Below are 15625 nucleotides of genomic sequence, written 5' to 3' on the forward strand. Positions count from 1 at the left end.
TTAATTTTATTATTTTTTTGCACTCTACAGGGTATTTCTTCGTAAAATTTGGTGTATACACAGTTATAATTATTAAGCAAATTTAAACCAATTTTGCTAACCTGGAATGACTTGATAAATGTCCACAGTAAAGTTCTGATTCCTTCTCCTCTGCTGAGCAGCTTCACCAACCTCATGACCCGGAAGAGACGGAAAAAAGTGATGGAGATCCTAGCGCTGTCCTCAGAGTTCTGAAGAGCATCATGGAGAAGTCAAACCAAATACAAACTCAAACATGCAACACTTCCAGAAAAACAACATAAAATGCAAAGGTGGAAAAGGTAAGATTTGAAAAATGTATCTTGAGGGCCTGTTCACCTTGATAACCATGATATGAAAGGAAAAATTACATGCTGAAAACACAGGACCTGTAGAAATGCTTCACACATCACATGCATTTCCAAGTTTTCTGGTTTGTTAATAGGATCATATTGGGTTTGTTTGTAGTAGACTTCAATAGAACACTGACAATGAATGCAAACCACTGCATAACACCTTTGCAGTAAGACAATTATGAAAAATACAGAAAAAATTGGTGGAAAAAAGACATGGTAAAAAGAATAAACTCAAGTAGAGGTAAAACCACTGGGGTCAGTTTACTGATCTTACCCCAGACTCATCAGTTGTGACTGTTTCAGTTGGCTTTGGCTTTAAGAAATTAAGAACATTAAATATTAAAATCAAATAAAAGATAAAAAAAGTCAGCTTAACCATAAATAAAATGTAGAACATTTTTCATTTCCAAATGTAAATGAACATCTTTCAACTCAATAACATCCTGAACAAAACATTAATATCCTTATAAAACCATCCTCTTAGCACTTCATGTTGGCTGACTCATACTAAAACATTGCTAGCTGACTCATACTAAAATCTGCTAGTATAAAACATGATTAAAAGACTTGACAGGAAATAAATACAAAATAAAATATCTGCTCCTATGTAAGCCAAACAAAATTAGCCATCAACTTCCATAAATTGTATGAAATTATAGCAGTAAGCCCAACTAAAACTCCAAAACAAAGCTTTGGGGTCAAACTAGCCTTTCGAGGTCCCTTTTCTGCTGTGCTCTTTTTGAAGATTAATTACTCCATCACTGGAATCTAACCATAATTGTGTTTTATATCACATCAGGAGCTCCCTTAAAGCAAAGTTAATTCACTTGAGATTACTCAGTGATGAACACTGGGTTTTGCAGTGCTTTATAAGGACACATTTTCACTCTGCCAAAGTGACAGACAAACATTTCTAGCACAAGGCCAGGAAGGTTAACACTTCCCCAGCAGTGCAAATGAGAAGGCAATACTTGAACTCTCTCACCATCTACAAAGTACTCATATACCTGAGCTGATGTAACAGGATCAGGTATGGAGAAGGGGCTTCAGGACTCAATTGACCCTTCTAGAACAGGTCTGTGCAAGCCTCGGGAGCTACAAGGGTGGCACACACCAACTTGTTGTTCACAAAGCCAAACTCTGTGTCCTGTGGAGAATAATCTCAGTTTTTTCTTTTTAATCTCTCTGTCTGACTTTGGGAGAAACTGTCCCAATATCCCAAATGGTCTGACACTTTGCACAGCAGCTGGCAAAGCTTAGAGGACCAACGTTCTGTGCTTGCTTGTGCACTGAGAGATTTGCAGCAGCTTCTTCCAAAGTTGAACAGAAGTCTTTAAAAACATTTATTGCATTAGAACAAATGGAATTCTGGACGTTTGATTCAAGTGATGGGTCTTACCCTCTTGCCTAAAATATCCTTCTTTTAAAACCTTTCAACAATTCCTGTCACATAGATGAACATGATGCCACCTCAGTGCTGCTTCCAACACACTGTGGATGCATCTGTCACACTCAATGCCACACTTCTACTAAAATCTCAAGTGTTGCTGTTACTCAAGATAAAACTTAAGGAGAAGGAAGTGAAAAGAGAGGAGCTGATTCTGCTGAAAATGTATTATATAAACATACTATGGTAAAAAAAAAAACAGTAAGAGGTAGCACTTTTTAAAAATCAGATCATTATTAAAACACTAATTGTTTTCTCCCTTATCTTTTTTCAAAACATATATAATAGAAAGGCATCACAAGGGAAAAATGAGGTAAAAATAACCTTTTGCTCAAGTACATGCAATCTACTTATACATACATCACTGCCCTGCCAGGAATCACGAGATTATGAAACAAAGACTCTTAAAACTGTTTAAAGAATTATTACTAAATTTATGAATTAAAATAGGCATACCCCAGATCTCCTCATTAAACTTTATTAAGCTGAGTATTCATAAAATCAGCTGAAACATCTAAACTTTCTAAGAACTTATATAAAATACACAGAAAATACGCTGCCAATTAAAAACATCTGCTTCATTAGAAATTCCCTGCATATTTCAACAATTTCAAATAAACCTATCAAAATATAATTAAGGAGAAAATCATTATCACAAACATCATAAATTTCAAAATACCACAAAAAATGGAAACAATCTTGCGAAGTTGCCTACCTACCTCCATCCCAAACCTGCACTATTGACTTTTTAATACAGAAAAAAAATTCGTTTAATCTTAAAATTTAAAAAAAAAGGGTTTCATTATACTTTCTGCAGATGAAGCCTGAAATGTCATATTAATCTCTGGAGACTGACTCATGTTGAGCTTTATACTGTCTTAAATAGTGAGCAAATTACTTAAGTAACATTCAGTATTTTGCATCATCAAAGAACAAAGTATTTGACAGATACAGATCAGACTGAATTACAGTATCATCACAAACTGAAATGTAAAAATGAAGTAAAATGCTGGGTTTGGCATTTGGGAGTTTTTCCCACTAGCTTTTATAGGAGCAGGATTGGGCCCCAAATAAGCTAGGAACAGTATCAGGATAGCAATATGTAATGGGATAGATTATAACAGAAAAAGGATACTTTGGTCCTACATATTTATTTAATCACTTTTCCAAAACAAAAAAATAATGAGTTTATATTATGACTTGGTTATGAAAAAAAGCCTCACAAAAGGAAAAGTTGGTTAAAAAAAAGTTTTTCTATGTATTACTATCTTAATAATTATTTCATTCTCACTTTTTATTACCCAAACTAAACGAACAGTTCTACTGCAGGTACTCAGCAATGATGATCCCTCCACTTTTTTTGGCTGAAGGTCACTGAATGTATTTCTGTGTGCACAGTGGTGTATGCTCAGGACTGACTAACACACAGTCATCTCACAAATCCTTTCTCAGCTTCTTTGGACTAAGCAGTCCTAATTGCCTGTTTCTGATGGCTGATCTGATGCTGCTGGGAAGTGTTAGGATGTCATATCCAAGAGATTACCAATTACAGACACTGGAAAGTGCAGGCCAGTAATGAAAAACACTCTGATCACAAAAAGTAAATTGTGCATTAATACCAAGGTGGAGATAGATGCTAGAAACAAAATATGAACATGAACACCTCACACCAGAGGAGTTTTTTCTAATGGATCTGAAAGTATTCAACTTCTGCCCATCACTGGCCAAGTGTTTTGGGTTTGACATTTTAAAGTAAATGTATCTATTTTTTTACCCTCTTTGGCATTTCCCTCTGATAATAAAGCAGCTTGGATTATGTTATTAATAGCAATTATAATGAAACTCATACAGTGATATACCTCAAAAAAACAACATTATTCATACTTATTTATAAAGCAAATGCTCCTTTAGGAGACAAAATTAGTTAATGGCTATGTGTGTCCATCCAGCACGAGGCAATGCTCAGATCTGGGCTACTCAGGTAAAGATAACACAATCTTCAGCAATAATAACAGACAGATTGACAAAAACAGAACATCTGCTTCCTGGAGATAAAGAAAATCATACAGTAACCAAACACACAACCTGATGTGCAACGTTGGGAATATCCTGAGCCTGTGCACATGTCAGTAGGTGGCACATTTATGTATATGCAGAGGAAGTATTAAAATGGGACTTGAGACTGAGCAAGAGGCAGGCTGAGCCCAGACTGTCTCTGTGGATGATGTCTGCTGACAAGAATGCAAATAAAAATATTTCTTGTGGTCAGAAAATCTACCTCCAGCCTCCTCTTTCCTCCCACCTTCCACCAATCATTCCAATGCTTCAGGACTGGCTGGTGGTCATTGTTAGGATTTTTTTGTCCCCCATAGGACTGTGTGATTCCTAAGATGACAGATGTGATTCTGGGATCACTGCTAGGAGTCTGGTAATGGGCACAGCCGGAATAAATGAACATCTCTTGCTCTCCCTGCTTGGCTCACCAACACCCTGCAACGAGGTGAATGAGGGCAGACGCTGCCTTCATTATTCTACCTTTTCTGTCAGCCATGTGCCAGCCACACTCAGAGCCTGGGTCAGCACAGCACTTCATAACAATGGAATTTTAAGCCAATTCTTAAATACTTTAAATAGGCAGTAATATATGATTTTTGGTCAAGTACTAATGCTGTTTGTGAAAAATTTAGCACATTTCCTAAGCAGGAACTCCTCATTACACCCTTGATATTGCAACAAATGTTCAAAATAAACATCCAGACTAAAAAGAACTTCGATGTCAAAACTGTGAACAGTGTGAAACAGATTGCATCATGCATTGGAAGCAAACAAAGTAGGTCTGTGCTTAAGAAAAAAATAAACATGGTGAAAAACAGTGGATATTAGTATATGGTGTTGGTCAAATGCTTCTTTTTAACAGATTGTGCCAAAGGGTCCAACAGTATGCCAGAACAAATGAACATATAATGACAATGTCATCATCATTGCAAATATAGAAGGAAGCATCTGAATGACAAACACATATGATGATAACAGCATATACAAAAAAACATTCAGGTTGCCAAAATATCTCCAGAAATGTGTACTGTATGTGTGTCATATACACATACAATTTGTACAGAGAACAGTTACTGGAATTCAGATGTGTGGGCAAGTAATTTTCTCCACAGTCTTATTAGTTCTCTCTATATTCCCTGTTTAATGTGAACCAAATGCCCATAAACATAATTTAATAAACATTTTGAGTCAATGCGAAGAACCCCAGAGAAGATTAAAAAAATACCTTTTCCTTTTTAAAAGATGTATTTAAAACTCTAAGTTCATAACTAACATGTTGCTGGCATATGGTGTTGTATGATAACTAAAAAAATATTCAATTGTGCAATAAATAAATTATTAATGTTACCATCTTCAGGAAAGTAGCTCAGAAATTTATTTCCATCTCCAAATTAAATAATGCAACACAGTAGAGATTTCATATGGCAAGAAAACGTCATAATAATGAAAGCAAAGCCATATGAGAATGTATTTTCTGACCTATCCTTGAGCCTATAGAGATACATTTGCAAAAGTCTATAAAATATATTGACGGTATCCAAAAATATCAATAACTGCAACCAAAATCTAAGTTCTAACATATGATAGGGATGTTCTAACGTATGATAGGAAAGTTTTAACATATGATAGGGATGAATAAAGTGATATCATTTTGGAATGGGCTGCCCACGGAGGTGGTGGATTCACCGTCCCTGGAGGTTTTTAAGATGAGACTGGATGTGGCATCAGTGCCTTGGTTTGGTAACCACATCAGTGCTGGATCAAGGGTTGGACTTGATGATCTCAGAGGTCTTTTCCAATCTGGTTGTTTCTATGATTCTATCTAAACTGAATTGGACTGTTCTTGTTCAAAGTTGGAATCCAGAATCTCTTACAGGAGATAGAGACGAGGTTTTTACTCCACTCCTCCACGTAACCAAGGCCAGTTGTCCCACCAGTTACTGGGTGAGTGGGCAACTATGTAAAAATAAGCACCAGCCCTCCCAGAACACACTCCAGCAGCAGCCCAGCAAACCAACAGAGCATCCCATACCAATGATGGTGCTCCTTCTTGCCAAATGGCACAACATCCAGTTCTGGTTTTGCTGGACTTTTTTGATGTATGACACTGCTCCCAGTCCCTCTCAGCTGTTCCAGCAGTGTAAACGTTGAACAAGCTTCATGTGTTTACAATGATGGTTCAAGACAAACAGGTTTTCCTGAGGGACTCAGGATGAAGATATAAATGCTATTTGTTTAAGCCCTATTTCAGCAAAGAACCAGAATTTTACTTAATTTCTAGAATAAAATTAGCCCTATAGTGATGGCATTAAATGTTTGCACAAAAGAAGAGGAAAGTGATCTCTGCATTATTTTCTTGACATTTTGGCAGCACATGAATGGCTAAAGAAACTTATATAAAAAATGTGAATTAAAACCCTTGTAACCACTACTGCAAAAATGTGATCATGCTTCTAAATCATTCAGTGTTGGTCATACAAATGGTGTCTGAGCTGGCAAATAACATCATTTCTATACAGTCAGACCAGAATGAAACTTCTCTGTTATTTCCTTTTAATAACTTACTCATTTATTCAGATTTTATTTCAAATTTATTTATCTCTCATTGTCGTAAGTTATATATGTCCATCTCCCAAAATGGGCTGACAACACTTTGTGTCTCACAATCATTCCTCTGCTTCTTTAATTGACAAGGAACCATTTCTATGACCACCCAAGGTCTTGTATGTTATGTGAAACTTTTTGAAAACAAAAGGCCACAGAGCCCAAAAGTAATTATATAGGTTTTAGTAGTGGTTTTAATTTTTTTTGTTGCTATACCATATATACATATTTACTTATATATACTTGCCTCTAATAATTTCTAAAAATAAAATGAACATGAAAACCAATTAGGTTCATAAAAGAAGGTTGAAGGAAGGGATATTAAATGAAAGAGTAAATTAAGAAAAACAATCATAGAAAATGTTTTACTGCCAAAATATATGTTGCTCTGAGGTGGTTCATTTCTGGCATTGGTCAGGAGCCAGTCCTTGAGGATGCTGAGCAATCCTGTAAATTGCTTAACACAATAAACACTGACTTCCACAGGCACTAAAAATATTCAAAGCACAGTAATTTCCTGGATTATGTGTGAATGAATGGGAGGTTACTGGATCAGAAGAATCACCCTCAGGGCAGCATATACATTATAAAGTGTTAAAAAAAGTAAATGAACAATGAAATAAAAGAGATGACATATAATTTCCAGAATTGAATACTGAAATCAAGGTGACAGATAACTGGACAGTCCAACCCATTGCCTTGAAACAAATGGGTCAGATATAAACTTCTTGTACACCAGAAAGACTTGCTGGCCTTAGCAATGGATCTAAGGATACACAGTTAGACTGTCAGAATGACACTGAGCTGTTTCCAGAGCATGAGGCAATTATATATGTAACCCTAAAAGAATGTTTAGTTCCTATGGAGTACATTAAGTATTCACGTTCTTTCAAGTCTTCTTTCACATTAATCAATTCAGATTGTTGTGCTCGTGCAATTAGAACTGCAACAAGACCTGAGTTGATGTCAGTGCTGTCACTGCTTCAGATCAGCCCTCAAACAAGGCTGAGCTTCCTCAGTTTAAGTTTCTACAGTGGGAATTTTCACTGGTGCTATTCCAATTGTGCTTGAAATCCCCATTGAAAACAAAGTTTTGCCAGCATCTTAGCAGAGCTGTAGATTTCCCAGGATCACTGTCAGTGTCAGGTAACAACTATAGGTGGAATGGCACAATCCAGAATGCCAAAAGAGACTAAGGAAAAGATTCTAAAATACTGAATTTGGATTACAGAAATTTACACAGAACTAATCAAGCAGGAATAATTCAGTAGAATCAATATAATAAAAGTAATAAAAATCTAAGAAATTTCCTTGAACACTCTGAAGTATTAACTCTTTCATGTTGAAAATGGGAAATCAAGCCCAAAAATATATTGAAACTGTAACACACTATTGACTTGAACAAACAAAGCACAGAAAAGTGGAAAGACCAGGAACAGACAATACTTAGTACACAAATAGCCTGCTGTGCAAAACTAAAGAAATCAAAGATGAGCCTTTTTCCTCCAGTGAGTATTGCATGAAAACTGAGAAATGACAGTGCTAGTTGTTGACTGTGTTTGTACTTATACTGAAGATCACTACCTGATCTCCAGAATATTTTCAAGACAACTGTGAGAATTACTAAAATGACAGTGTTCTTCCCAGCTGAAAGCTCAGCAGTGATCAGTTACAAGTAATGCTGTCAAATTAACACTGCCCATACAGTGTTAAATGCAGGGACATCTCCTTTGATCATGAAAGCACATCTGAGCTATCTTTCAACCTCTTCACATTCTGCAGTTATTAGGGAAAGCTACTCTAAATGCTTAGTCTTTTTACTCTTCTCAGACACTATGCTCATCTACACTATCGTGACAGGAGACGGTGGGTAAATTGTAAATACTTGAGCTGAAAGTCTCGGTCTAAACTTCCCAGGGAACAAAAAACCCTGAACAAAACCAAAGGAAAAGAAAAAAAAATCAAAAATAAATCAGAGGCAGCTTTTAAAAATCTAGTCCATGAAGAGTAACTATACTTTAAAAAATGTCTCAATGGGGCACTGCAATTCTGTGCTGACTGACCTTCCCTGGCAGCTCAAGTTCCTTCAGTTCATGGGAAGATCCATCACCCACTGAGAACTGAGTAAAATCAGTCTGAAATCTAAAGGTCAGGCTAAGGTTCTCCTGCTCCCATGTTATCACATCACTCCTCTGTTCTAGTCACTCATGAGATGCTCACACTTTAACAGAAGATCAGGAAGCAATTTTAAGGTGACTCTATTGTCCTAACACCTATATGGGTAATGGCCATCAGTCAAAATTTTGGTGAAAGATGGAGTTTTCCAAGTATTATAAGAATAATTCAAATTTCAAAACACTTACTGCAGGATAGGAAAAGCCAAAGGAATAAGAAAAGAGCAAACATTCTGTTTTCCACAGCATGGAAAGTCTTACTTTCTTACATGCCCTCCTTCTGCTACCTCATGAGAGACAAATGCTAACACCACTCTAAAACCCAACCCTCCCACAGAAAAAGAAATCATTACTTGTTAAACTGAGGCACTGAAAAAACTTACAGAATCTTTAATTATCTTAGTCAAATTACATAAAAAACCCATTGGGCTTCAAGTAAAATAGTAACAGAAGCTTAATTTCTATTTTATATGTAAATTTTTAAAAATATTTTCTTTACATGCATAGAAAAACATAATTCTTATTGTCTCACTATGCTGTGTGCACGTGCAACCATACAGGTATATAAATAAGTAATAACAGCTTGTACAAACATCTATACCAATGCTTTAGTCTTTGATTCCAGGATTAAACATACTTTTCTAAAAAAGGATTTTGGGGGGATTAATTTTACATTTTCTGTATTTCTTGATGACAGCAATTACTTTTTAGTGCATGAACAGTTGCTACTTACATTAACTTCTGTTATAGCAATATCAACGACGCTACCAACAACAATTAAGGCATCAAAAGTGTTCCATGCATCAGTGAAATAGTGCTGTTAGGACAAGCATTCAGCAGAAAGAGAGCAAGAGAAAAACACAAACAGAAAAAGAGAAGAAAAGGACAGTGTTATAACACAGAAACACTCTAGGCTTCTCTGACGTACCACTATACAATCTAATCTTTCCCTTTCATAGCTCAAAAAAATTGGCAGAAAAAAAAGGCTATTTATTTCCCATATCAACATAATTGACCTATGACTGGTCTGTACTCAAACTTTAGAAACATCAGATCAAAATCTGTGACTTGTCCAGATGATGGAAATAGTGGGGAGACAGAGAAAGAGAAGTAGGGACTGGGGAAAGTAAGCTGGGATATACTCACATCAGCTTCACTGAGAACGACGTCTACTATGCTGCCAATAACGATGAGGGAGTCAAACGTATTCCAGGCATCACTAAAATAGCCCTGAACAGAGCAGGCAGGGTGCAAACGTTTGTGATTACACATGAAATGTCAAATATTTGCATACTTCTGTTTAGTTTTGCATAAACAGAAATTAGTTAAACAAAACCTGTGGTCTAATGAGAAAAAACAAAACAAAACCAAAACAATATTGCCTACTGAAGGAAAAGCAACATATATGTGCATGTGTGTGTATATATATACTTTATATATATACATGTACAGACACACACACAGACACACACACACACACACTACACATGCATAACACACCATCAGATAAGCACAATGTTGGCAGGCAAGCCATCATCCAAAACTGGGTTTGGACTTCCAGCAAGGCTGAAAAATTCTACCACATATACCCTAATGAGCAAGACAAGATCCCTTTTATAATATTTCTGCAAGACCAAGCCAATTGAAGCCTCCTTAATGTTAAGGATTTTGTGATAGTCCTATCTAAGTGACCGGTAAAAATATTTAAAAGGTCAAAGAACATAATTGGCTAAACATGCACAATTATTTATGTGAAACTGTGCATAAATATTGGAGAACTGACAATCTTCTGTCCATAAACTAGGTTTAATACAGGAACTCATACTACATTTGCAGTCACAGCCTGATTCTGTATCCAGTGAAGTCAGTGCCAGGAACCACAGCAACCTGAACAATTTCTTAATGCTGATAATGCAGCCAGTCCAGTGTCTGAAAATTCATTTTCATAAATTGCTTAATCACCCTTCTGACATTTTATGGCTTTAAATATATATTCCTTATGTATATGTTACTGGGACATTGCTGCAAAGGGTTATACAAAGTGCTGTGAGGCAATTAGCTGACTACTGGCATCAAAACTGCATTTTTGAGCAAAAAGGTATTTCAGAAGAAACCTTAAGGTGGGTTCCAGGATCAATCTGTCACTGGGAACAAATCAAGGCATATTATGCTCATGAAGACAACTCTATAGAGGCAAGAGATGTAGGTTTTCTGCAATATGTGGATTTTGCCTAGGTATTACAGAAATCCAGAATTGTAAAAATTACTAAACTTGCCCCTTACTACATTCAGATATATTAATTTATCAGCCAACCATGACTAAGAAATGTGCATTACGTGACCAAAGCTGAAATGGACATTTTGTATACGTACATTCTGCTTTTAAAATTTTAAAAACTTTAAAATTTTAAAATACTAACTTGTCAGCAACTACTGAAGCTCTAAAATAATAAATTTAGCAAGAAGCTTAAAATTACAAATGTGCTATTTACACTTATTATTACACTTTACTATAAGATAATGTTTTAGCTGAGTAGTTTAAGTTATTACATGGGTTGGTAGCACTGAAAAGCAAAATCAGTTCCAAAATATTTTAGAATTGGACTGATGCTTTTCTCAAGATTTTAAACTGTGAGAATCCTAGTAACTTCACAGTTTAAAAGATAAAAAAGCTAATTTTGTGTGGGAATTTGCTCTTGGAGACTATGAGAGAGCTGCTACAGTAGAGCTTTTATTCTAGGAGAGGAAGCACTGAGCAGAGTCAGGAAAGGCTCATTATGTTTTTAATGCTACTCTCTTCTAGTCCTTTTAAAACACAAATTGCTATAATCATTCCTTTATTTACGGAAGGGGCTGTAAGAGGAAAATAGATCAGAGTAGGATTATCTCCACAGCCCTTGGCACCTCACACTTTGGTTCTTTGGGACTAACTACCAAGTCCACTCTTGGGGCAAAAACAAGTGTTCATGGATTTGACCTCCTGAAAAAACTCCTCTTCTTCTGAGAGCTTCTGCACAATTCCCTGTCACTCCTTCCTGCTTCATGAGAACAAGTCATTCCCAAAGTTTTACTAAACATCATGTTGAACTACCCCAACAGTACTGAAATTTATAATCCTAATGAGATTAGCAGCTGCCAACTCAAGAAAGGAAGCTACTCTCATACCCTTCCTGGTCATTCACATTCCTCATTTCTGAGAATCTTTCTTGACTTTAAAATAGTAATATTTATATATATATATACACACAAAATAAGAGACTATTGGCAAACAGCAAACACATAATCAGCACAATCCTGAGGTGTGCTATCCATCTTCCTCTACAAAAAAGGTCCTCCAAATAAAGGTGAATTTCAGCTATAGAAAAAGTGACTTTACTAGACATGCTACAATATAAAGCACTGAAATAAAAAATTCACATTTTGATTCAATACAGCTAAAACACTTTACAGCTAAAATACTTTATACATTTATTTATTTTATGAAACCTTTTCCATCAGTATAGACAAATATTGTTCAAAGTAATATGTAAAGCAAAAGCATACAAATAAACAAAAAAACTAAGAGAAAATAAAGATGGTTTTGGAAAAGGGAGGAATGGACAAGTCACAGCAAATAAACATCATGCAAATAAGTTGTTTTCACCACTGCAATGACCCAAGATCAATTCACTTACTAGCCATCTTTCCTTTTTTCTTACAAAAATCTGATGTAAAACGACATGGAAAATCATTACAAGTTTAAGCAACACTAGCTATCATGAAGCTGTACAGACAGTATGTGCTGATGTATTATTGTAGATTCCATAGCTGTATTTTGTTTTGTACTGCACTGATCCATGCTAAGTACAGATTTTAGCAAATGTGAAGAACAGTGTGAAGAAAAAGGTCTGCTCTTTTATTATATATTATGAAAAAATTGCTCATTGAGAAATGTTGAAGGACAAAATCACAAATCCTGGGGAATACAGAGGCATAGAGAATGAACACCAAAATATGTTTTGATTCATCTAGCACAGAAATATTTTAGTCCTTTTAGTACTCTCTTGAAAATTTTAGGGCCTCATTCTGCAAAGTACTGTGTGATCCAATCTCCCAGTCAAGTGTGCCAGACACTTCACATCACCTTTAATACCTAACACTTATTCAAATTTTATATATTTTAGAGTTGGAAGGGAGCCTGCAGTGCCTTGGTTTTAAACAACACAATATCATAGTAAGAGTATCAATTATTTATAGTAGCCTGAAGTTTACATGACCAGCAAAACCAAACGATCACAGTTTACATGGGATTTTTGTCAACATATTAAGGGGACACTGTCAAGCAGATGAGATAAAAACTAACAAGTGTTTTATCCTTATTTTTACAGTGAGTAATGGAGTTTTTATATGATGCTTTGAGCATCTCTGAAATAATTTTTTAAATGCACAAAATTAATAAATAAAACTGTTAATTCTGTCAGACTAGTCTAAGAGACCCACCAGTGACACAGGTATAGAAGAAACTAATCAGTCTTCCCTCATAGACCCTAAAGCAAAACCTTAAATTGGGATTCAGATTGTTCCTACTATTATTAAATCTTAATATTACTTAAAGCAATTAATTGTTCTTTTAAGCATGTATCTAATTTAAAATTAAAATTCAAGGCATTCACATTCTGCTTAAGACTGCTAGCTGACTTGTGATTATTAAGGAACTATGTAAGATATGTTAGCAACAGGTGTTTTGTTAAAGGGTATCTGGCAATTTAAAAGGTTACAATCTCCAAAGTATAACAAGAACAACTTTAAAAATATTTAACTCCCTTCCCTTCCTGCTTACCAGTCTCTTCCAAAATTCTGATTAATACCATGGTCTTTTAACCTCGTCCTGCTAATTAACAAGTTTAGAGTGTTCTGCATCTACTGGGGAACAAAATTCAGGAAATGAGGATCTTTCACTGGCAGTGTCTGCCCTTCAAACTCTCAGGGTTCAGATCCAGGGATCTCTCACAGTAAAATGATCCAATCAGATAGAAAGCATGTTGCAACAGAATTAAAACTCAAATTGTACGAAGTCTTAGAGACCAGTATTAAGACATTGCATTTGATAACAAATAGGAAGCCCACAGTACAAATGGAGCACTGTGATTTATACACTCATGATCAGACCACTGTATTTTGCATTAGCTGCTATTTCTGACTACAGTCACAAGTGCATGGATTCACAATCTTCTTTCAAAGAGCAGATGATAAAATGCAGCAAAGTCTTCTGTGCAAAACAAGGATATAGAACAGGAAATACAGATCAGGAAACACAACCAGCAACTCATGACACTGCGGTCCACATGTCTGAGCTATCTCCTCTGGGGCCTCATATTGTGCTAGTTTTAATGTGAAACCCTTAGTATTTAAATAAGATAGCTGACACAAAAAATACAAATAAATTCATTAGAAATGTACAATGGACTGGACAGTGCAGAGCAAGACTACAGGAGAGTGGGTAAGCATTCACCCAGAACTCCACAGTTCACACCTCGACATCAGATCTCAAGTGATGGATAATTTGTTCACTTCTGCAGGCAAACACGAGTTCACTTTAAATCAAGTAGCTCAGGCTCCACGGCTGAGCCCAAGACTAAATGCAAGCTGAACAAACCGTTTTGAAAAGCTGAACAGTGGTTATACACCTACTCCACGCTGAGCTCTGGGCAGCTGTGCTGTAAAAGCATGAGAGCTGGTGGGTTAAAGCAAGAACAGGACTGCCCCCAGAGCCCACAGCCACCCAGGGCACTGCTTCACAGCAGGGAGGGGCACGGGTCACAGTCAGCTCCAGATGCAGATATCCTGGTCACTTTAAAAGAAGGGCAATGGAAAATGAAAAGTACCAGCCTCAGATGGTGAGATCAGTAAATTTCAAATGGCACGTCTGGTTTTTTTCAAATTCCATGTGTAGCAAGTGAACACACTCGACTTATTTACATAGATATAAGCCCAGAATAAACATTGATTTTGTTGCACTGAAAAAAAATTTAGTTTAGTTTTTCATCACTAACTTTTGCACTTCATAAAAGCAGTATGAGAACTGAACAAAAGGACTGCATTAGCTGCCACAGGAAAATTTTATCTTTCTTTTCTGTTGGTAATTATAGTTATCAGTTTCTCTTGCAAATCTACTTTTGAAAATGTGTCTGCATCAATCATATTGACAGTGTCCCTTTAAGGCAAGGAATCAACTACTCAGTGTGGGGCCTTCTACCAAATATTGTGTATATATATAACTGAAAATATAAGAATCAAAAAAGGTTATTGAATATGCAAATTATTTACATGTATGTTTGTAATACTTAGTTGTATTTTATAAAGTAAAGAAATAATTTTGCATTTTAGAATAGGAAATATAGCATAACATACAGGTCTTTACTGGAGATTAAATTAGTGTAAAGTAATGAATGTAGAACCCAGAACAGGAGATGTGGTAATGCTTGTAACAGGAAATGATTGATCTGATTTAGAAAGGGACATTTTCATTACCTCAGAATAATCCAGATCTCATCAACCACTTTGTGAGATTATTTTCTGATATCTGCATTTCATTTCCTGGTGTTACATTTCTATTATGATTTCACTGATAGATAAATGTGGGAAAATGTTTATTCTTTCTGTTCTTTGAGTAATGCACAGCTAGTGTAAAACATTATATTTAATTCCTGTGGTGATGACCTAATTAAAGCATATCTTAAACTTACCTTGGGTTTGAATGCAATCAGTTTCAAAACCATTTCAACGGTGAACACTCCTGTGAAAACCATATTCATAATGTCCATCGCATCATTAAAGAGCTTAGACTGTCCATAGTGCTGTGAATGAAAAATAAAATACTTACAGAAGTAAAGGCTTAAAAAGTTTAAGTGAAAGAAAGGTAGCATAAGACAGAATTGACAAAAATGCAGCACAGGAACATATTTTCTAGTGAAATTTAGGAAGCACACCTA

General features: G+C 35.8%; 1 protein-coding gene across 1 annotated transcript in view; it reads right to left on the reverse strand.

Annotated features, from left to right (window-relative positions):
• CACNA1D (calcium voltage-gated channel subunit alpha1 D) overlaps positions 1-15625 on the reverse strand; it is a 176061-nt gene that overhangs the window by 32476 nt on the left and 127960 nt on the right. Inside the window, exons 29-31 of the mRNA XM_029958237.1 lie at positions 15380-15490; positions 9801-9884; positions 102-230 (exon numbers count right to left, since the gene is read on the reverse strand). Coding sequence (XP_029814097.1) covers positions 102-230; positions 9801-9884; positions 15380-15490 — 324 coding nt within the window. The remainder of the gene's footprint in view (positions 1-101; positions 231-9800; positions 9885-15379; positions 15491-15625) is intronic.

This window comes from Manacus vitellinus, unplaced genomic scaffold, assembly GCF_001715985.3.
Source record: "Manacus vitellinus isolate BGI_N305 unplaced genomic scaffold, ASM171598v3 scaffold_14_pilon, whole genome shotgun sequence".
Taxonomy (NCBI): domain Eukaryota; kingdom Metazoa; phylum Chordata; class Aves; order Passeriformes; family Pipridae; genus Manacus; species Manacus vitellinus.